This window comes from Carcharodon carcharias, chromosome 27, assembly GCF_017639515.1.
Source record: "Carcharodon carcharias isolate sCarCar2 chromosome 27, sCarCar2.pri, whole genome shotgun sequence".
NCBI lineage: Eukaryota > Metazoa > Chordata > Chondrichthyes > Lamniformes > Lamnidae > Carcharodon > Carcharodon carcharias.
Genome location: NC_054493.1, coordinates 18,426,047 through 18,447,179, shown reverse-complemented (window position 1 = coordinate 18,447,179; position 21,133 = coordinate 18,426,047). Strand labels below are relative to the sequence as shown.

The window sequence follows — 21,133 nt, the reverse complement described above, 5'->3', positions numbered from 1 at the left end:
GGTAATTAAATCCCTTCCACAGTCCCCACATTTCCAAGGCTTCTCCCCAGTGTGATTGTGCATGTGTTTTGAAAGGTCAGATGATCGGGTAAAACCTCGTCCACACTCGGAACACATGAACTGTTTCTCCCCACTTTGAACAGGGCTCTTTGCTTCCACGTTCAACGTCTGATGACGTTCAGGCCCTGATGAATCGATTGACTCTGTCAGATCCTGAGGTGATGCTTAGTTTTCGTTCTTAGTCAGCAAATCTGCCTGTAAAAGGAGTTTCCAAAGTCCATCACTGTCAGTCCAGGACAAAAAAAACACAACATTCCGACTTCCGGGTCCAGGATGACTGCGCATGCGCTCATCTGGACTTGCCCCTATAAAGATAGTGGTCGCGCATGCTCTCCGCTGCATATTGCCCCCTCCAACAATGGCACCCCGTTGATGCAAAATTAATACCTTGATTTTCGGAGTTTCACGGCTGCATAGTATATGTATGAATCCTCCCCGCCTAAACCGCTCTATTCATCTCCTGCTCTCCTGTTGTTTCTCATCCGGATTCAGCACCAGGAATTGCTCGGTGCCGCGCGCACAGCTCCCGTCCTGACGCGAAATCCCCGCCCCATTCACTCCGATTGGTTGGAGGACCATCAGCTCGTTCGGTCCTCCAGCCCCGCCTCCTATTCGTCCGGAGCTTCCGTCAATCAGCTGGGCATTGTGAGGTTGTCAGGTGAGAGGTCACTGTCGGGAGCGGGTTAATAAACTCCGGGCGGGGTTTACAAATCCCGAGTGCGGCCCCAGAGCCGAATATTAAACAATGAACATTCTCCACTCTCATTATCCGCCGCTTCCGGCTTCTCTCCGGGAACAACCTCAAACAAAGAGACCAGGGGGAGACAGTGGCCTAGTGGGAATGTCACTGGATCAGTAATTCAGAGACCCAGGGTCATTACCCAAGACATTATCACTCGCTGCGTCAAAAGAAGTTCTTCCTCACATCTCCTTTCTGTATTGCACAAAATCTTTTTGATTAGTTAATGGGAACAGTTAATCTTTATCTACCTGGTATAAAACTAGCACAAGTTCTGTTGAAGAGTCATACGGACTCGAAACGTTAACTGTGTTCCTCTCCCCAGATGCTGCCAGACCTGCTGAGTTTTTCCAGGTATTTTCATTTTTGTTTTTGTTTTATAAACTTGTACACCTCTATCAAATCTCCCAGCAATCGGCTTCACTCCAAGAAGAACAATCCCGATTCCTCCAACCTAACCTTGCAACTATAATCCCTCATTCCTGGAAGCATTCTGGTAAATCTCCTCTGCACCCTCTCATGGGCCCTCACATCCTTCATAATGTGTGGTGATCACTGGTTTGCACAGACCCAGATGTTCTGTGTTCGTGTCTGTGATGTCATCACGCACCAACAATTACACGGTAACATCACCCTGCTCCCTGGGTACTTCCTCAACTGGGAGATTTTTCTCTGACTCCAGTGCTTCTGATATCTTTCCAGCTGCAGGCTCCAGCAGGAGATTTTAATATTGAAAACAGTGGAGTTGTTTCAGAGGTGAGTATTTTGACCATTCATCTGCATTTTAGAGCTTTAAGTTCGATGCTGTGTTATCTGTGAGAGATTCCATGGCTATGGGGCTGGTGTGGCTCCTTTACTGTGGATCTGAATCCATGTCCATCCATTGCTCTGTTTCATCTCTGCCCTCCCTGATCACCTCTCTGCCTTTGACTAACTTCCTCTGTCTCTTCTAATGGGTGTGTTTTAACCATGTTTAGTATTTTACTGATAGTTATGCTGATCAGGTCTAAGTGAGGCTTCCACCACTGGCCATCCCTGACCATGTGCTGCTGGCTTCCCAGCTTTACCTTCCCGCAGAATCTTTTATATTCAGGAATTGTTTTACTTGCACCATAATTCATTTCTTTTCCTTTTGTTTTATTGCAGGATTTTTTCACAGAACCGAGTCTAGAAACACATACAGACCAACTCAGAGCTGGTTTGTAGCAGGATAGGCATTGGTGGCAAATGTTCGCCCCTGGCCTCCACTACAGGTCCATTTTCTTCAAGTCATATAGAAGGAGGCTCTTTAACTCATTGTGCCCATGCTGACTCTCTGCAAGATCTGATCAGTTAGTCCCACAAGATCAGCATATATTACCAATCCCCAGTTAGCTGTGGAGAAGATGTTTGACCTTCTTGACCTGCTGCAGTCTGTGTGGTGAAGGTGTTCCCACGATGTGTTTGGTAAGGAGTTATAGGGTTTTCGGCCAGAACTGAAGAAATGGTGATATATGTAAAACAGCAACAACAACACGTATTTATATAGCACCTTTCATATAATACAACTTTCCAATGTGTGTTTCACAGGAGTGTTCTAAAGCAAGATTTGACACCGAGCCCACATATGGAGAAGTTAGGGCAGATGACAACTAGTTTGGTCAAAGAGTTAGTTTTTAAATTGTATCTTAAAGAACAATAGAGAGGTGGAGAGGTTGGGGAGGAAATTCCACAGATTATGGCCTTGGCAAGCAAGGTGGGAGTGAGTAAAACCAGGAATTCTCAGGACGCCAGAATTAGAGCAGTGCAGATATCTCAGAGGGTTGTGTGGCTGGAGAAGATCACAGAGAAAGGGATGAATGCAACCATGAGGAGGATTTGAAAACAAGGATGAGAAATTTAAAATTTTGGTGCTTCTTAAATGAGACGTTTGTAGGCCAGTGAGCACAGGGCTGAAGCATGAACAAGACTTGGTGTGAGGAAACGCACAGCAGAGTTTTGGATGACCTCAAGATTACAGGGAGGTTGAATGTGCAAGTCTGGCTGGAAGTGAGTGAGGATAGTTAAATCCAGAGGCAACTAAGGATTTTTTAAAAATTCATTGACGGGATGCTGGCTTCACTGGCTGTGCCAGCATTTATTGCCCATCCCTAGTTGCCCTTGAGAAGGTGGTGGTGAACTGTCTTTTTGAACCGCTGCAGTCCACATGGTGTAGGTACACCCACAGTGCTGTTAGGAAGGGAGTTCCAGGATTTTGACCCAGCAACAGTGAAGGGACGGCTGATATATTTCCAAGTCAGGATGGTGAGTGACTTGGAGGGAAGCTTCCAGGTGGTGGTGTTTCCACCTAACTGCTGCCCTTGTCCTTCTGGGTGGTAGTGGTCGAGGGTTTAGAAGGTGCTGTCAAAGGAGCCTTGGTGAATCCCTGCAGTGCATCTTGTAGATGGTACACACTGCTGTCACTGTGCATTGGTGGTGGAGGGAGTGAATGTTTGTGGGTGTGGTGCCAATCAAGCGGGCTGCTTTGTCCTGTCTGGTGCCAAGCTTCCTGAGTGTTGTGGGAGCTGCACTCATCCACGTGCACCTGTGACCCTGGTCCTTCTTGGTGTGGAGGTTAAGGGTTTGGGGTGTTCTGTCAAAGTTCTGACTGAGTTGTAGAAAAATAAAATCTCTCTCGCTTACCGCCTGCGTCTCCCACCCCTCCCTCTCCTCTCATGGAGGCCAGAGTTTTGTGTACGTCTGGGCTGGGTGACAGGTTCCCTTCCCTGATGGACATTAGTGAACCAGTTGGGTTTTTATGCCAATTGGCTTCTTTAATGGTCACGTTTTCCTAGTGCTAGCCCCACAAATTACTTGATTCATTCAGTTCAGTTTCACAATTCGTCTTTGTGTTTTTGTGGATTCTATCTCACTCCCTTTTCTCTGTTTTAAATCAATTTCACAGGGGATTAGAAGGGAAGGATTTGCAATTGGGAAACTCAAACCTAACATCACATCAGGTTCTGGTGAAGTCACCCAATTTACTGGACTTTGAACATGGAAGGAAAAGTCACAGTTCACAGTGGAGAGAAACCATACACATGTTCCGTGTGTGGATGAGACTTCAGCCGATCATCTGACCTGTCGAGACTCAAGTGCAGTCACAACAGGGAGAAGCTGTGGAAATGTGGGGATTCAGTTACCCGTCTGAACTGGAAACTCATCGAAGCAGTCACACAGGGAGAGGCCGTTCACCTGCTCTGACTGTGGGAAACGATTCACACGGTCATTGCAACTCATGACGCACCAGCGTGTTCACACTGGTGAGAGACCTTTTAAATGCTTAGTCTGTGGGAAGTGCTATAAAAGTTCCTGGGAACTAATGTCCCCTCAACGTTTTCACACTGAGGAGAGACTTTTTAAATGCCTGGACTGTGGGAAGTGCTTTAAAAGTACCAGTGAACTGATGCTTCATTAACATGTTCACACTGATGAGAAACTGTTCAGGTGCTCTCACTGCGGGACTGGGTTCAGGCGATCATCTCAACTCTCTACACAGCAGTACATCCACACAAGGGAGAGGCTCTGAGTGTGGGGAGGGATTCACTCTGTCCTCCACCCTGCTGAGACATCAGCAAGTTCACACTGGGAAGAGGCCGTTCATTTGCTCTGAGTGTGGGAAGGGATTCACTCAGTCATCCCACCTGCTGAAACACTGGCGAATTCATGAGTGACTGCAGGGGTTGGATTCTGCTGTTAATCAGATTCAGGACTGAAGTATGTCATTGTAGTCTATTTTTGCTGATGTTAATAAACTCTAGCCCAGTTATTGGGGTTAATATTCTGGATAAAAGTGAAATATATTAGGTTTGTGTTAAACACAGTGCGGCAAATTATTTTAATATCTCTTAACACAAGTTAGTTTCTTTTGAAATGCTCTCCCTCTCCCCATCTCCCTCATCTCACCTCCAACAATAAGTGTGAGGAGCTCATGGAGCTTCTCCATCACTAAGATTTGGACAATCTGATCAGCTGCATCTGCTATTTCCCTCCCTTCCACTATCCCACCAGGCCAAACTGTCTCCAAAGTTCCTCCTTGTCTTAGCACTGAACTTGCATCTTTCTCCCGTTTCTCTCCTATCTCCCATCAACACCTGTCGGAGCTCATCTTGTCCATGAGACCTACCTCCTAGTCCTTCACTCCTAACCCCACTACACTGCTGATGCTCCATTTTCCCCATTTTAGCTGATACTGTTTATGGTTGTATCTCTCTTCTGATATTGTCCCTCTCACCTCTAAATCCACCATCATCACCATCCTGAAAAAAAGCAACCTTTGATCCCCACCATCCTTGCAAACTACTGCCCCATCTCCAACCTGCTTTTCCTCTGCAAGGACCTTGAACTTGGTGTCCCCCAAGGATCTATACTTGGTCCCTCCTATTTCTCATCTACATGCTGCCACCAGGCAACACCATCCAAAAGCACCTTGTTCGTTTTCACATGTACACTGACAATGCCTAGCTCTACTTCAGCACCATCCCTCTTCATTCCTCCAGTTACTAAATTATCAAACCGATTATCCAACATCCAGTACTGGATGAGCAGAAACTTCCTCCGATTAACAATTAGGGAGACCAAAGCAATTGTCTACAGTCGCCACTACAAATTCTGTTTCCTAACTACCGAGTCCATCCCTCTTTCTAGGAACTGTGTTGAGGCTGAATCACACTTCAGAATCTTGATGTCTGTTTGATCTCAAGATGACTTTCCCACCACTTATCCACACCATCACAAATACCACATATCTCCACCTCCATAACGTTACTTGTCTCCACCCACAGCTCCTCTGTTGCTGAGAGAGGAGATAAATATCCTGTTACTGATTATTCAGTTCGTGGTCATTTTTTCCCTTTCCCACTACATTGCAAATAAATCATCCCTGCTGTCTGTCCTGAATGAATCAATTTCAATAACAACTGTTGAAACGTTTGCCCCACACCCACAGGGTTTCATCTGTTTAAAGCCACAAACAGAAAGGTCCAGTTTTCTCCTGGAGTTTGAGACAAATCAGCTTCCAAAATGATACCGAGTTTCAACCAATGAGGGAGATCCGGGATTAGCCCCGCCCCTCATTCACTCCGATTGGTCGGATGGCCAGCTCCCCCGTTCGGTCCTCCAGTCCCGCCCCTTCTTCCCGTTGGTCCTAAGCTGCCGTCAATCATTCCCCGGGCATCGTGATCTGGAGCATGCGCAGTGCGGGTGATGTCTATGGACAGACGCTTGTTTGTCTCATCTTCAGGCGGGAAGGAGGCGGATAAGCGGAGGCAGCGTTAGGGGCAGTGGGTGGGAGGGGAGGCTTCACAAACACCCAGTGGAGGCCTCAACACCCCCAGTAAGACAGTACCGGGCCCGCCTTTGCACCGAACGGAACGGCAGCTGCAGGCTTTCTCCCGGTGCCAGGCCCGAGTGGACAAATGTGGGTTAATGAAGAAAATGCAGCAATGGGTTTGTTAATGAGAAATTATCTTTAACTCACTTTACTGATCCTGGAGCAGGAGGAGAGAATGGTGTGAATTTCTATCCTGGATTGACACTGATGCATTTGTTTACAAAAAATCATCTTTAACTTTACAGGAAGCAGGAGGGGAAACTGTTTAATATCACAATTAACTAACTTGCGGGAGTTTTTTGAATTGGTAACAGAGAGGGTTAATGTGAGCAATGATGTGATGTACATGGATTTCCAAAAGACATTTGATACAGTGTCACACAACAGACTTTAAGCTGTGAGCAAAGTTCTAATTCATGGAATAAAAGGGACATGAACAACAAGGATACGGAATTGGCTGAGTGACAGGTAACAAACAGTAGTGGTTAATAGAAGCTTTTTCCGCTGGAGTTCATGAGTATTTCCTCAACTGGGAGATTTTTCTCGGACTCCAGTGCTTCTGATATGTTTCCACCTGCAGGCTGCATCAGGGGATTTTAAAATTAAAAACTGAAATTGTTTCAGTGGTATTTCTGACCATTCATCTGCAATTAACATGGAAGTGCCTTAACAGACTTAGGACTGGGGTAGGTCGTTCAAAGGTGTCACTAAGCAAATGGCGATATACAACCAGCCTGACAACTTGTGAATGTGGAACTGAGCCACAGACTATGCAACATCTCCTGCAATGCCTATCACTAGAGGAACCCTACACTGTTGCAGATCTTGCCGAATTCAACAGCAAGGTGCAAAAATATGTCCAGTTCTGGCTGGGCCATGTATAGACTGTCCGTGGACACAATAAGAATATCTGCAATTTAGAGCTTTTAATTCTATGCTCTGTTATTTGTATGAAGTCCCACGTTTCTGGGGCTGGTTTGGCTACTTTACAGTAGAAGTGAACCCAAGCCCATCCATTGGTCTATTTCACCTCTGCCCTCCCTGATCACCTCTCTGCCATTATATAACTTCCTTGGCCTCTGATAATGAATGTATTGTAGTTATGTTTGGTATTTTAATGTTACTGCCATTGACTATGTCTAAATGAGGTTCCACTGCTGCCCATCCCCCAACCATGTGCTGCTGGCTTTCCATCTTCCCACATGATCTTTCATTGTTACGTCTTGTTTAGCCTGCGCTATTGTCCATTTCTCTTCCACTTCTAACCTTATACTGCAAGTCAAATTCTGCACCATTTTTATTCCCCGTAATTCATTCTGCCCATCCTGAAATGTTAATGCTGTTTCTCGCTCCAAAGAAATTGCCCGACCTGCTGAGTATTCCCAGCGTTTTTTATTTTTATTTCAGATTTCCAGCAGCTGCAGTATTTTACTATTATTTTATTCCAGGCATCACTCAGAGAACCAAGTCTGGAAACACAGACAGATTGATTAAGAGCTGGGTTGCATCACGGTGGGCTTTGGTGGCAGGAGCTGATCTCTGACCTCCAATGTAGGTCCTTTTTCATTGAGTCATAGAATCATTGAGTGATTACAATACAGAAGAAGACTATTTAGCACGTTGTGCTCAGGCTGGCTCTTGACAAGAGCAAATCAGCTCCCATGTCCCTGTCCTTTCACCAACAGGACCAGCAGCAGATATTACCAATCTCCAGTTGCCTGTGGAGAAGATGAGGTTTGACCTTCTTGAACCGCTGCAGTCCATGTGGCGGAGGTGCTCCCACAATGTTGTTAGATAAGGAGTTACAGGTTATTCACTCTGTGATGATGAAGGCCATATATGTCCAAGTCAACAATACTAATTTATATTTATGTCACGCTTTTGATGCAGTACAATGTTCCAAGATGTTTCACACAAATGTTACAAAACAACATTTGACAACGAGCCACATAAGGTGATATTAGGGCAGGTGATCAAAAGCTTGGTCAGAGGTAGGTTTTAAGGAGTATTTTAAAGGAGGAAAGCGAGGTAGAGGGACGGAGAGGTTTAAGGAGGAAATTCCAGAGCTTGTGGCCTTGGCAACTGAAAGAAGGGCCACCAACAGTGGAGCGATTAAAATCAGGAGTGGTCAGCAGGCCGGAATTATAAGGGCGCGGATATTTCAGAGGATTGCGTGACTGGAGGAGATTAGAGAGACAGAGAGGGGCAAGAGCATGGAGGAGATTACAGACAGGGACGGACAGGAGTGTGGAGGAGATTACAGAGACAGTGAGGGACAAGAGCATGGAGGAGATTACAAACACAGGGACGGACAGGAGTATGGAGGAGATTACAGACACAGGGACGGACAGGAGTGTGGAGGAGATTACAGAGCCAGGGATGGACAAGAGCATGGAGGAGATTACAGAGCCAGGGATGGACAAGAGTATGGAGGAGATTACAGAGACAGGGAGGGACAAGAGCATGGAGGAGATTACAGAGACAGGGAACATGGAGGAAATTGAAAACAAACATGAGAACTTAAAAATGTAGGTACTTATTAAATGGGAGCTTTTGTAAGTCAGTGAGCATAAGGGTGATGGATATATATGACTTGGTGCAAGGAAGCACATGGCAATGGAGCTCTGCTTGAGCTCAACATTAGAGGAGGTTGAATGTGGGAGGCTGCCTGGGAGTGCGTTAGGATAGTTAAGCCTAAAGGTAACAAAGGAATGGGTGACGGTTTCAGCAGCAGATGAGCTGAAACTAGGATAGAGTCGGGCAATGTTACTGAGGTGAAAATAGGCGGTTTTGGTGATGTGGGTATGTGGTTGAAAGCTCATCTTTGGGTATAATATGACACTGAGGTTGTGAACAGTCTGATTCAGCCTCACACAGTTCCAGGGAGAGGGATGGAGTCGGTGGCTAGGAAATGGAGTTTGTAGTGGGGACTGAAGGGCTTCCCAATATTTTAATGGAGTAAATTATGTTCATCCATTACTGGATGTCAGACAAGGCAAGACCGTGGAGGACTTGTTGGTGATGGTGTTCACATACACCTGTTACCCTGGTCCTTCTGGGTGGGGGAGTTTGAAAGGTTGGCAGGCTCTGTCAAAGTTCTGGTCAAGTTGTAAATATTTAAAATCCTTTTCCTTAGCCCCCTGCTGCTCCATCCCTCTCTCTCACTCTGTTTCTGTCTTTGTGCTTTTGTAGGTTCTCTCTCACTGTCTTTTTTCTATTTTAAATTAATTTCACAGGGTGCTAGAAGGGAAGGATTTGCAGTGAGGAAACTCAAACCAATCATCACATCTGGATCTGATGCAGCCTCCAAATTTATCATAACTGGAATATCATTTGATTTTGAACATGGAAGGAAAAAGCACCGTTCACAGTGGAGATAAACCGTACACATGTTCTGTGTGTGGACGAGGCTTCAGCCGATCATCTGGCCTATCGAAACACAAGTGCAGTCATACGAGGGAGAAACTATGGAAATGTGGGGACTGTGGGAAGGGATTCAATTACCCGTCTGACCTAGAAACTCATCGGCGCACTCACACTGGGGAGAAGCCGTTCACTTGCTCTGAGTGTGAGAAGAGATTCACTCACTCATCCAGCTTGCTGAAACACCAGCGGGATCACAATGGGGAGAGACCATTCACCTGCTCCAAGTGTGGGAAGGGATTCACTACCTCATTTCACCTGCTGACACACCAGCGAATTCACACTGGGGAGAGGCCATTCACCTGCTCTGACTGTGGGAAGCGATTCACTCAGTCATCCCAACTACGAGCCCACCAGCGCACTCACACTGGGGAGAGACCCTTCAGTTGCTCTGACTGTGGGAAGGGATTCACTCAGTCATCCCACCTGCTGACTCACCAGCGCAGTCACACTGGGGAGAGGCCATTCACCTGTTCCAAATGTGGGAAGGGATTCACATGTTCATCACGTCTGCTGACGCACCAGCGAGTTCACACTGCTGAGAGACCTTTTAAATGCCCAGACTGCGGGAAGTGCTATAAAAGTTCTGGGGAACTGATGTCCCATCAACGTGTTCACACTGAGGAGAGACCGTTCAGGTGCTTTCAATGTGGCACTGGGTTCAGGCGATCATTTGAACTCACTGTACATCAGCACAGTCACACTGGGGAGAGTCCTTTCACCTGCTCTGAATGTGGGAAGGGATTCAGTATTTCATCCCGCCTGCTGATGCACCAGCGAATTCACACTGGGGAAAGGCCGTTCATCTGCTCTGAGTGTGGGAAGGGATTCACTCAGTCATCCCAACTGTCGACACATCGGCGCACTCATACTGGGGAGAGGCCATTCACCTGCTCTGTGTGTGGGAAAAGATTCACTTGCTTATCACACTTGCTAACCCACCAGCGAGTTCACACTGGGGAGAGGCCATTCACCTGCTCCAATTGTGGGAAGGGATTCAGTACCTCATCCAACTTACTGAAACACCAACGGGTTCACATTGACTAGAGACCTTTTAAATGCCCAGGCTGCAGGAAGTGCTATAAAAGCCCTGGAGACCTGTCGTTCCACCAAAATGCTCACTGATACGAAACCTTGCAAGTGCTCCCACTGTGGGACTAAGTTCAGGCAGTCATCTCATTTCACTGTCCACCAGCACAGTCACATTGAGGAGAGGCTGTCTCATGCTCAGGATGTGGGAAGAGAATTGATCAGACATGCACCCTTCTCAAATACCAGCAAGTTCTCACCGGAGAGAGGCCAATCACCTGCTCCACGTGTGGGTGGGGATTCACTCAGTCATACAGCCTGCTGTTGGACAGCCATTCACTTACTCCAATTGTGGGTAGGGATTCACGGAATCAACTGACCTGATGAATCACCAACATGTTCTCACTGGGTAAAGGCTGTGCAGGTGATATGAACATGAAATTGGATTCATTATTTCATCCAATCTTTGGACAGAGCAGCAAGTTCACACTGGGCTGAGACTATTCACCTGCTCCATGTGAGGGAAGGGATTCACTCAGTCATTTAAACTTCTGACTGATCAGTGAGTTCACATTGAATAGTGAATGTTTCTGTGTGTGTGTGTATGTGTATATCTCCTTGTAAAGGGATTTGATCATCATGAAAACTGTAAAAATGTCAATGACAAAGTGGAATGAGGCTATTCACCTGCTTCCTGTATGGAAACACATTTCCTGATAATGGATATTGTACTTAACAGAGATCCTGGAATTAATTTCAAATTGTTAGAGTGCTGCTCCCTAAAAGCTAAATGCATTTTGTGTTTTTACAGAATTATCTGTCTCCCTTTAAAGAAGCTCGGAAACTAGGGAACACAGAGACATTGGTTTAATGCTTTTTTTTAGTACATAATCCGTTACACACAGAGACCATGAGATTACTGGATACTCACAGGAGGACTCATCAGAAATAGTTGTGAGCACATTATTTGAATCTGATCAGTCTGATTGAAGGTAGACATGGTCAACAACTCCAAGCTTTTGTGTATTGATCCTTTTTGACTTTAGTAACGTTTCGCTAACTTGATGATAACATGTCAACATATTCTGGTTATTTGTTTATCAAACAGAATACAGTAACCGTTTAAATCTGTCACAAAACTCTCATATTTTTCATAATATTGTTGGGTATTGTAAAGTAGGCTTATGTTTGTGTGTGTGGATGGTTCTGTCTGCGTGGCTGATTTAATTAAATTAGAGATGGATAGACTGCAAGGTTCAAATTATCAAAGGAGTCACGTATAAAAAGGGCATGTGAAATGTTAATGAATGAAGTAGGGTAAAGCCTTGGCAGATAGAATTTGCATTTTAAGATATGTGCAGAGGTGTTTGGTTTTCAAAATACATGATGAGATGTTGACAACTAACAAGATAAATAAGGCAGGTTATTATGTTGAGTTTTCCCAAAAGTGCTGGCCATAATGACAACATAAAAGATTTTCATATTATGGGAAAAGTAAATGCCAAAGACATGAAGGAACAATGGGTTTTAGAGATTAAAGAGGAAGAAATATATTTAAAGAAGGATGGAAGGCTGTGTGTGGGGTGGCCGTGTAATATCTGAAAGGTACAAGTGTAAAACCTACTTGGAGAAAAGCCTCTAGCCACTTTGCAGAAGTCTGCTGTTCCCGTAGCCAAAGTTGTGTTAAAAGCCTTTGGAACACCACTGTTGAGTGGGTAACCTTGCTGGATTGTCACAATAAATTTAAAATCTATTTTGGACTGTTGCCTTAAAGGGGGTGTCTGGTTAATTAGGAATTTGTAGTCTGGAGTCTGGTTAACTAGGAATTTTGGAAATTGTTATAATATGGAGTAACCATGTAACTGTAATCTTGTGTATGTGATTTATGCTTTTCTTTTGTTAATAAATGTTTTAATTTGATTTCCAAAATCTCTAAAGGTGTCAGTGGACGTATCACTTCTGAATCAGTGCACAAATCTTCTGGTAATAAATACAAGTTGCAAAACCATTGTGCTAGCGTGGCCAAGGTTCCCTTGTGTATTTACTCAGTCTGGCAAATACCACTTGCCATATCATAACATTTCATCTCATAAATGATGTAATCCTCGTTAGTGAATCTGTGCGATATCGTCATTGCTCTTCTCATGATTTCTACCTGAACATCTGATCTCGTTCTGAGAGACTTAATAACGTCTTTGTATTCAGTTCGTCTCCTGACCCTCTGACTCAGTGCCGAGGACATACATTGTCTGTTCTTCCAGATCATTAATGTATTGGTGTCTGTTCACAGGCTCTAATCTTATCCTCAGTATGACCTCCTAGAGCCTACTTCTATTGCAGATTCTTAGTTTAATGTGTGTAAGTGTCTGTACTATTGAGAAATGTTTAATAGAGTTATTAGAATTATTCAAGTCTTCCTCACCTGGCCTTCCCACTGTCTACATTCCCAACCTCGAGGCTCAAGAAGATTCTTCCTTTTGTAGCTTCAAAGCTTTTCTCTTGGTCAGTGCAAACATTTCCATTATATTCTTTCTCCTTGTAACCTGTCTTACAATTCTTTCCATCCCGCAGACCATCAATAGAAGAGGAATTAGCATCATCTGTAATACTAGGAGGAAAGTACTTGCTGTGATTATCCAGGGATGTTCTTCTGTATTTTACTCTATCTCCAACCAGGGATGATCACCCAGGTGACAATAGATCACTCAAATGTTATTGCTTGTTGTTTCCTGTGTCCCAGGTGTTGTTCAATATTGATTTAAGCTTCAGAGAAAACCGTGAAATTGTATGGCCAAAACCACTCAGAATCACTGGAGGATAATGTACGCCTGTGTGAGTGTGAATGTGGGTCTCTGTGTTTGAGTGTGTGGTTGTCTGTTATGGGTATATGTGTGCCTGTGTGCAGGTTTCTGTGTATGGGTGTCTGTGAGCGTATGTGCTGTTTCTTATTAACTGTAAAACAAACCTTCCCCTCTCTGAGCAGACAATGTTGGTTCTCCTAGAATCTCATTGAATGATTTGAATGGTACCATTCAGAGATTCTTCATCCAGAGTGAAGCTATAGGCTGACCATCTGCTGTGTAAAACCTGACATCTACACAACCAGGCCCCATTTCTCCTGGAACAACACAAGCTGACTGCTACTTTCCAGATCCCTTCCTTTCCCCTCACTATCATCCTCAGATAGTTCACAAATTCTTTGTGTACATCATCCTCCAACTCATCTATGGTCTCCACTTTACTTTAAAGACTTCCATCGCTCTTACCAACAGTTAGCAATGGGATAGCTGCTAACACAGAAATCAGTTCTGAAATACTGTCACTCTGATTTTAAGGCTTGCCGTAGGAGTACATGGAACCAGATCTTCCCACCTCACACCAATACATATTCCCATCTGAGTTCAACATTTTAATGCGATTGTCCAATCTAGGAAACAAGTTCTGAAGAAGAGTCACATGGACTCGAAACATTAACTCTGTCTTTCTCTCCACAGATGCTGTCAGGCCTGCTGAGTTTTTCTAGCAATTTTTGTTTTTGTTAAGGAAACATATATCATTTAACCCCTTTAAACCTGATTGAGCACCCACACTCCATGCACACAAACTACAAGAGATTGTCTTTGAGACCAGTTGTTGCTGTATATATATGAACAGTATGAACCTTCTCCCTAACCTGTCCTAACCCTTCTGTTGTTCGTTTATTGAAAACAAGGACACTCCTTGTTCTAAAGGTGACATTCCCTGTTTGCCCAGTTATTCCTTGAAGTCAGCCCTTGAATTAGTTCTGCATTGTTTCATCATGTTCCCACAGTTTACTAACAAATGCTTGCTCCACACCCACAGGGTTTCATCTGTTTAAAGCCACAAACAGGAAGGTCCAGTTTTCTCCTGGAGTTTGAGACAAATCAGCATCCAAAATGATGCAGAGTCTCAGCCAATGAGGTTGATCCGGGCTCAGCCCCGCCCCTCATTCATTCCGATTGGTCGGAGGACCAGCCGTTCACTCTCTCGCACGCGGCCCTCCAGCCCCGCCCCCTCTACCTATTGGTCCGGAGCTGCTGCCAATCAGCCGAGCAGTGTGAGCTAGAGCATGCGCACTGCCGATGATGGTGATGATTAACTGAGATGGCTGTATGGAAATTCTCAGCCGGTGAGTTATCGCCGGTTGGGTCATGAAGGAGGGAAGGAACCGGCGGGTGGGTTGGGAGGATTCACAAACACCTTATATAGGCTGCAAGTCCCCAATATGAAGCTCCTGTGTGGTATCTGAACTGGCTACAACTGCTCGGGCTTTTCCCCGAGACAGGCCCCGGTTAACGGCCGCCACCTTTATCGGGCACAATGTTGCAGCCGGGCGCCTGCGGAGACAATGACAGCCCCGCCCCTCATTCACTCCGATTGGTTGGAGGACCAGGCTGTCTCGCTCGGGCCTCCATCCCCTCTTCCTATTGGTCCGGTCCTCCCGTCAATCACTCCCCGGGCATTGTGAGCTGGAATAACCGTTATGAATAATTATTAGCTCCTGGTTTGCAGCTGCGGGGCTTCTCCCTCCCGGAAACTGGCCCAGGTTAACGGCCGCCATCCTGGGTCAGCGAGTGGAGGATGGTTCACATCAGAGGATGGGGGAGGGGCGACAATAAATAAGAGGTTACGCTTTGGGCTCAAATCTGATCTGTGCGAAGGAAGGAAACTCTGGGAGGTGGGCGGGGAGGATTCAGAAACACCCACTGAAGGCCCCAAATCCCCAATAAGAACCTGCTGGTCCTGCGTCTGCAGCTCGGGGTCTTCTTGCTTTCCGGTGACGCAACAAAGAGTGGGCGGGGCTTCAGGGTCCCGGTGACCAGGAGAGAAAATGATCGATTCATTGATGATATTCTCACTCTCCACACACACTTGAGAACAGAACCCAGCCAGAGTACAGAGAGGGATAAAACTGGGAGTGAGGAAAGGAATGGTGTGATGTGTTTGGGAGGATGACGAACTCTCATGGAGAAAATTAAGGGACAGCCTGCCATGGGAGTCCATACGAGTCAATGGTGGGATGCTGCCAGAGTTGGTGGGGCGAGGGTGGGGGTAATGGGGGAAATAGCTGCCGGAGATGTTCGAACACAGAAGCAGTAGACGATAGGGTACTGTAAGGGGTGCGACCAGAAAGATCCAATTTACAGGACAAACAGTGTTCCGGCACCAGGACAGTTGACTCTCAAATACGGAACAATGTTGTAAAATACTGTACAGTTGGTCACTCTGGGTTTTGGATTCCAGCACGGGGAGGAGGAAGACTGTGTAGTGTGAGGATTTACTGCTTTGCAGGAACAAGAGGATAGCATGTTCCATAGAAACTAGGTTTGTCTGTTCAGAATTTCCATCCTGTATTTGCACTGATGAGTTTTGTAAACTCCTTTTCCAGGGTATTAGAACGGGTGGAGTTACATTCAGGAAGCTCAAACCTAACATCACAGCATGGCCTGACAGTCACTCAGGACCTGAATAACATAAGCGTTTCAATGTGGAAGGAGAAATGTTTGTCTGTTCTGTCTGTGGGGAAATGTTTCAAACATTATGTGACTGGAAAATCACCAAGACACATACACCTGAGTGAGAGAGTTCCAGTGAATTGACTGTGGAAAGAGCTTTAACCAGTTACACAGCCTGAGGAAACATCAGATCATTCACAGTAGGGAGAAACTGTGCACCTGTTGTATATGTGGACAAGGATCAACCGATTGTCCAACTTGGAGAGACACAAAAAATACCGGTACCATGGAGAAACCGTGGAAATGTGAGGACTGTGGTAAAGGATTCACCTATTTATCCCGGTTGGAAATCCATCGACGCATTCACACTGGGGAGAAGCCGTTCAGCTGTTCTGTGTGTGGGAAGGGATTCACTCAGTCATCCGGCCTTCGGTCACACCAGCGAGTTCACACTGAGAAGAAACCGTTCAGCTGCACAACCTGTGGAGAAAGGTTCAAGTCTTCATCCATCCTCAATGAACACCAGCGGATTCACACGGGTGGGAGACCATTCACTTGCTTTGTGTGTGGGAAGGGATTCACTCAGGTATTTGCCCTCCAGTCACATCACCAAATGCACACGAAGGAGAATCCATTCAGCTGTACTTCCTGTGGAAAGAGTTTCAGGCAGTCAACTGACCTCAGTGAGCATCAACGCACTCACGTTGGGGAGAAGCCATTCTCCTGCTCCTTGTGTGGGAAGGGATTCTGTTGGTCATCTCAACTGCTGACACATCAGCGAGTTCACACTGGGGAGAGGCCATTCACCTGCTCCTTGTGTGGGGCGGGATTCACTCAGTCACAACACCTGCTGAGACACGAGCGGGTTCACAAGTGACTGAAGGAGCTGGGTTCTGCTGCTGTAATTGCTGCTGTGAATCACACCCAGGACTGATAGTCTGACAATATTAGGTTTGTTTCTGCTGATGTTAACAACCCTGGCTGGAGTTTAATATTCTGGAGATGTCACTGACTTTCAGGGTTGCAATGTCCGTTTTTAAAAGCACCATTTGTGGTCTTTCCCCTGAATATAAGAACTCTCCCCAGGAACTAGTTTACAATAACATTTTGGATTTTACTTCAATCCTAAATTGATATTTGATGTAAAATCTACAATTCAGTGTCAGAAAGGTTCCAGTGATTAACATTTCCAGTTATAAAGTGCTGATTAATCCTTGCTGACAATTCTTACTGACTTGCACATTCTGTCAGTGACACCTTCATCATGAAATTAAATTAATAAGGAACATTAAACAAAATAGTAAAACCTTTTACAGGCACATCAATAAAAGCTTCATCAATCAACACTGATACTGGTGAAGTTTGGAAGTCGCTGATTCAGTCATTTCTGACACAGCAGCAGTAACATTTGGTAAAGGTGGAACCCACAACAATGACTGGTTTGAGACCTACTCAGCAGAGATGATATCTGTCATTGAAGCAAAAAGCAAAGCCTACCTGATGCACAACATAAACCCAACAGCTAGAACACTGCATAACTTGAAAGTAGCCAAGATGATTGTGCAAAAAATAGGGAGATATGGTATAAATAAACACTGGATTAGCCTATGTCAAGAAATCTAAATTGCCTGTGACAATGGAAATCTATGTGCTTTGTATGATGGGATCAAAAGAGCGCTTGGTCCGACCATCACCAAAGTTGACCCCTGAAATCACAGATGGTGAAGTACTCACTGACAAAAGTAAACAGATGTCCCACTGGGCTGAACATTAGTGTGAGCTGTACCCCTGTGAAACAGACATCTCCCAGTCTGTTTGACTCTCTCCTGCAGCTTCCCATCATGTTTGAGTTGGATAAAGAACCCACATCATTTGAGCTTGACCAGACCCAATTATTCTTAGCAAGCAGAAAAGCACCTGGCAAGGATGGAATTCCAACCAAACTGCTCAGGTACAGGGAGTCCCAGATTTTGTGAGCACCTCCTACTGTGAAAGGTAGCATCTGTTCCACAGGACATGCATGATGCAGAAGTCATCACAATATACAAAAACAAAGGTGAGAGAGGAGATTGCAACAATTAGAGAGACATCTCACTCCTTAGCCTCACAGGGAAGACCTACAATACAGTCATGCTTAAACACTTTATCTTTTTGCAGACCGAGTGTATCCAGGATGACAGTGCAGTTTCTGTGCTGGCAGATCTACAGTGGAAAAGATCTTCTCCATGCACCAGCTACAAGAGAAGCATACAATTGGGATTTAAAATGCTGCCAGCTTCTGTGCTGAGAAAAGTGAAACGTTATAATTACTGAGTGAAAGTAAACCTTTTAGAGTGAATTATAATTTACTTGTAGAACTGTAAAAGGCACCGAAAAGTTGGATTCCCTAAAGATAAGCTTCAGCCTTTAAGTTATGATCTGGAACTTACAAGCTGTAGGGAGCTCCACTCTCTTTGACTCTTTTTGGTTTAAGAAGGTTGAAGCTTCAATGCTAACTTATTTAGTTTTAATTTTCTTCAGTTATATTACAGTCATTTGCAAAGGCATGTGATAAAAGCTCAACTCACCTTCTCTGGTTCAGAGGTCAGGAACTCCAGTTCGGAAATGCACGTCAGATGACCTGAGATGGAGCACCATTATTTTGGTGTGCCAGGGAGCAGGACACGGGAGGGGGAGAGGGAGAAGTTCCGAAACCAGGGAGAAATCCCCAAAAGTAGTCCCAGGTAAGGGATGAAGATCAGGGACAGGAATAGGTCCCCTTAAATGAGGTAAAGCAAAGGAGCAGATAAACAGGCTCAGAGTTAAATAAGGAGCTGCAGTGAGCAGACTTGTAGTGAAGTGAGCTTGAGAGAAGCCCTGAAGATCTGAGAAGGCAGCTGAAGGTCGGTGACTTGGGTACCTCTTTGAAGCAGTGGTGTTCTGCTTGACAAAGATCTGAAATTGTGCTTGGAATGTGATGCTTGAGCGTACTCAAGAATCCAGGGGAAAGGAATCTCGGGAGAGATTGAAACCTTGTGAGGTGGGACATTATTGAAACTGTCCGAGTGGGAATGACTTTTGGAAAGAATTCCAAGGTGAGATCTTCAGATGTGGAGATTGGAAACCCTCATGAGAAAGACAGTTTCAGTGGGATCGGTTGGCTCACAATGTGACAAATGTCTGGGTGGGTTCTGGAGCAATCCATGGGATCTGCTTTGGTTGTATCTGTCATTGAAAATTCAGAGTGCGTCAAGGAGAGAGGACAGGAATGTTAAGTTCTCTGATAAGAAAAATTGCAAGGCTATCGGGGACAGTAGTTAACTGAATAATCAGTTATCGAACTCAGTAAAGTGATCAGTTTAGCAGAGGTGCTTCTGGAAGGTGGAGTTTAGGGAACTCATTTGTTCACTTTGCAGTTGAACAAGCAATGAGTTTAGAGTGTGTTTTTTGGGTGTCTTGGGGAGAGACACAGGTTGCGTGATAAGCATCAAGTGAATGTTCAGGAATTCACCGGAAGAAAACTGTTTGCAACTGTGCCAGACCCAAGTGAGAAGCTTTTGTGTCAAGCTAGTGGTAACTCTTCACTGGTTTATGTGTCTGTAAATATATTTCTGGGGTAAAGGAAATAGCATCAATCTGAAGTGTCTTTTTTTGTTGGTATTGAGATCTTTCCAACCTTTTTGTCTGGTGTAATATAGTTCATTTTTTTCCTGTTTAGTAATTAGTTTATTTCTTGCATTAGAAGTTCATCAACAGACTCCTGTTGATGAACTTTGCTTCACAGTTTCTTCAAAAAAATTTAGGATCTGTCAAACCAGGATTCACTCTGGGATCTTATTGTCAAGTTTTAACATCAGCTGAGATTGTAACAGTAATCTGAAGAGAGAACAAAAGAGCTGTGAGAAATACCAAAAGAATTGGAGAAAAAATATGGTGTTTGGTTCATTCATCTTTGATCTGAAAAGAAAAGTTATGTAAAGTTGACACAATTGTGCACATTTGAGAACGTTTGCTCCAACTTTCCGCAAACAAGCGAAGACGTTAACTCCTGTCCCACTGAGACAGTTTGAACTGAAGACTTCACCTTTTAAAGATTTGGATTTATCCCACTTGCTACCTTTTAAGACAAAGTGCTTGATAACGGGAGATATGGGAGTTAGGTCTAAACTGAATTGTAAGTATTTCTATCTCTGATGTAAAAACACCATATTATGTGAATATTGAGTTGGACAGTAAAGTTCCTCCAGAGCTCATAAATGAGATAGAATGGTAATTAATGGGATGGTCCACTTCGAGTAAAAGATAGAGAAAATCATACCAACAAATGGAAATTGGAAGAACTCATCCTGGGTATAGGTCAATAAAATAGCTCAATTTTGTATCCACGTACATTTAAGTGGAGGAAAGGAAAGTGTAGATGCGACTAATAAATTGAAAGCCTTTTCTTGGAGATTTTAGTTTCCTTGCTTCTGAACTTTTCAAGGTAACTGCATTTAATTGTCTGGTCAGTATCTGAGGCATTGCACCATGCAGTGGGGAGATAAGTCAAGATCATCAGATACCCTCCTGATCTTTTGTTAAGATTACCTGAAAGTCAAGAATGGCTTGTATCAGACGGCATGTGTGGCATGATATTGGAATACTGGTGTGTGTGTCCCAATGTGATTTGTTACATGTGAAGTAATTAACATGTGGAAATGCATGGTGAACCTGCTCTGTGGAATGAGACCCAGACATGCCCAGGAACTCAACAACACAACAACATAAAGTGATTAATGTGGTTAGTAGAATGAGATTTTTTATGTTATCAGTGCTCCATAGAGAAACAGACTTTAAAACAATCAGGATAGAATTAAACACATTAAATTCACCCTCCTACTGTTAACATTGAGTGGTTCATTGTTACACTGGGTGATCTGCCCCCCATGCAGATAGTGTGAAATACAGGACAACATCCCTGGATAATCACTGCCTCTAATTTCCTCTTGATATTACCGATGAGGCTAATTTCCCCTAATGTTCATGTCTGGTTGATAAAGAGAATTCAAAGACAGATTACAAGGGGAAAGAATACAA

General features: G+C 44.6%; 2 protein-coding genes across 6 annotated transcripts; both read left to right on the top strand.

Annotated features, from left to right (window-relative positions):
• Positions 1-569: 569 nt before the first annotated feature.
• LOC121270560 (zinc finger protein 239-like) lies at positions 570-12,524 on the top strand. 4 transcript variants are annotated; one of them, XM_041175925.1, is made up of 5 exons: positions 571-718; positions 1,502-1,555; positions 1,946-2,245; positions 3,723-4,534; positions 9,386-12,524. In XM_041175925.1, exon 5 carries the CDS (start codon positions 9,495-9,497, stop codon positions 10,617-10,619), a length of 1,125 nt encoding a protein of 374 aa, XP_041031859.1. In that variant the 5' UTR covers positions 571-718; positions 1,502-1,555; positions 1,946-2,245; positions 3,723-4,534; positions 9,386-9,494; the 3' UTR covers positions 10,620-12,524. The 4 variants fall into 4 exon arrangements, with proteins under 4 accessions (XP_041031858.1, XP_041031859.1, XP_041031861.1 ...); XM_041175924.1 differs by having other exon boundaries at positions 570-1,555; positions 3,723-4,080; XM_041175927.1 differs by lacking the exons at positions 571-718; positions 1,502-1,555; positions 1,946-2,245; positions 3,723-4,534 and adding an exon at positions 6,056-6,265.
• Positions 12,525-14,653: 2,129 nt separating this feature from the next.
• LOC121270567 (oocyte zinc finger protein XlCOF20-like) lies at positions 14,654-20,179 on the top strand. Of its 2 annotated transcripts, none has more exons than XR_005941574.1 (3): positions 14,654-14,751; positions 16,012-16,617; positions 18,236-20,179. XR_005941574.1 is itself a non-coding variant. In XM_041175935.1 (3 exons), exons 2-3 carry the CDS (start codon positions 16,365-16,367, stop codon positions 18,389-18,391), a joined length of 456 nt encoding a protein of 151 aa, XP_041031869.1. In that variant the 5' UTR covers positions 14,654-14,751; positions 16,012-16,364; the 3' UTR covers positions 18,392-20,179. The 2 variants fall into 2 exon arrangements, 1 of the variants encoding a protein (XP_041031869.1); XM_041175935.1 differs by having other exon boundaries at positions 16,012-16,664.
• Positions 20,180-21,133: the final 954 nt, after the last annotated feature.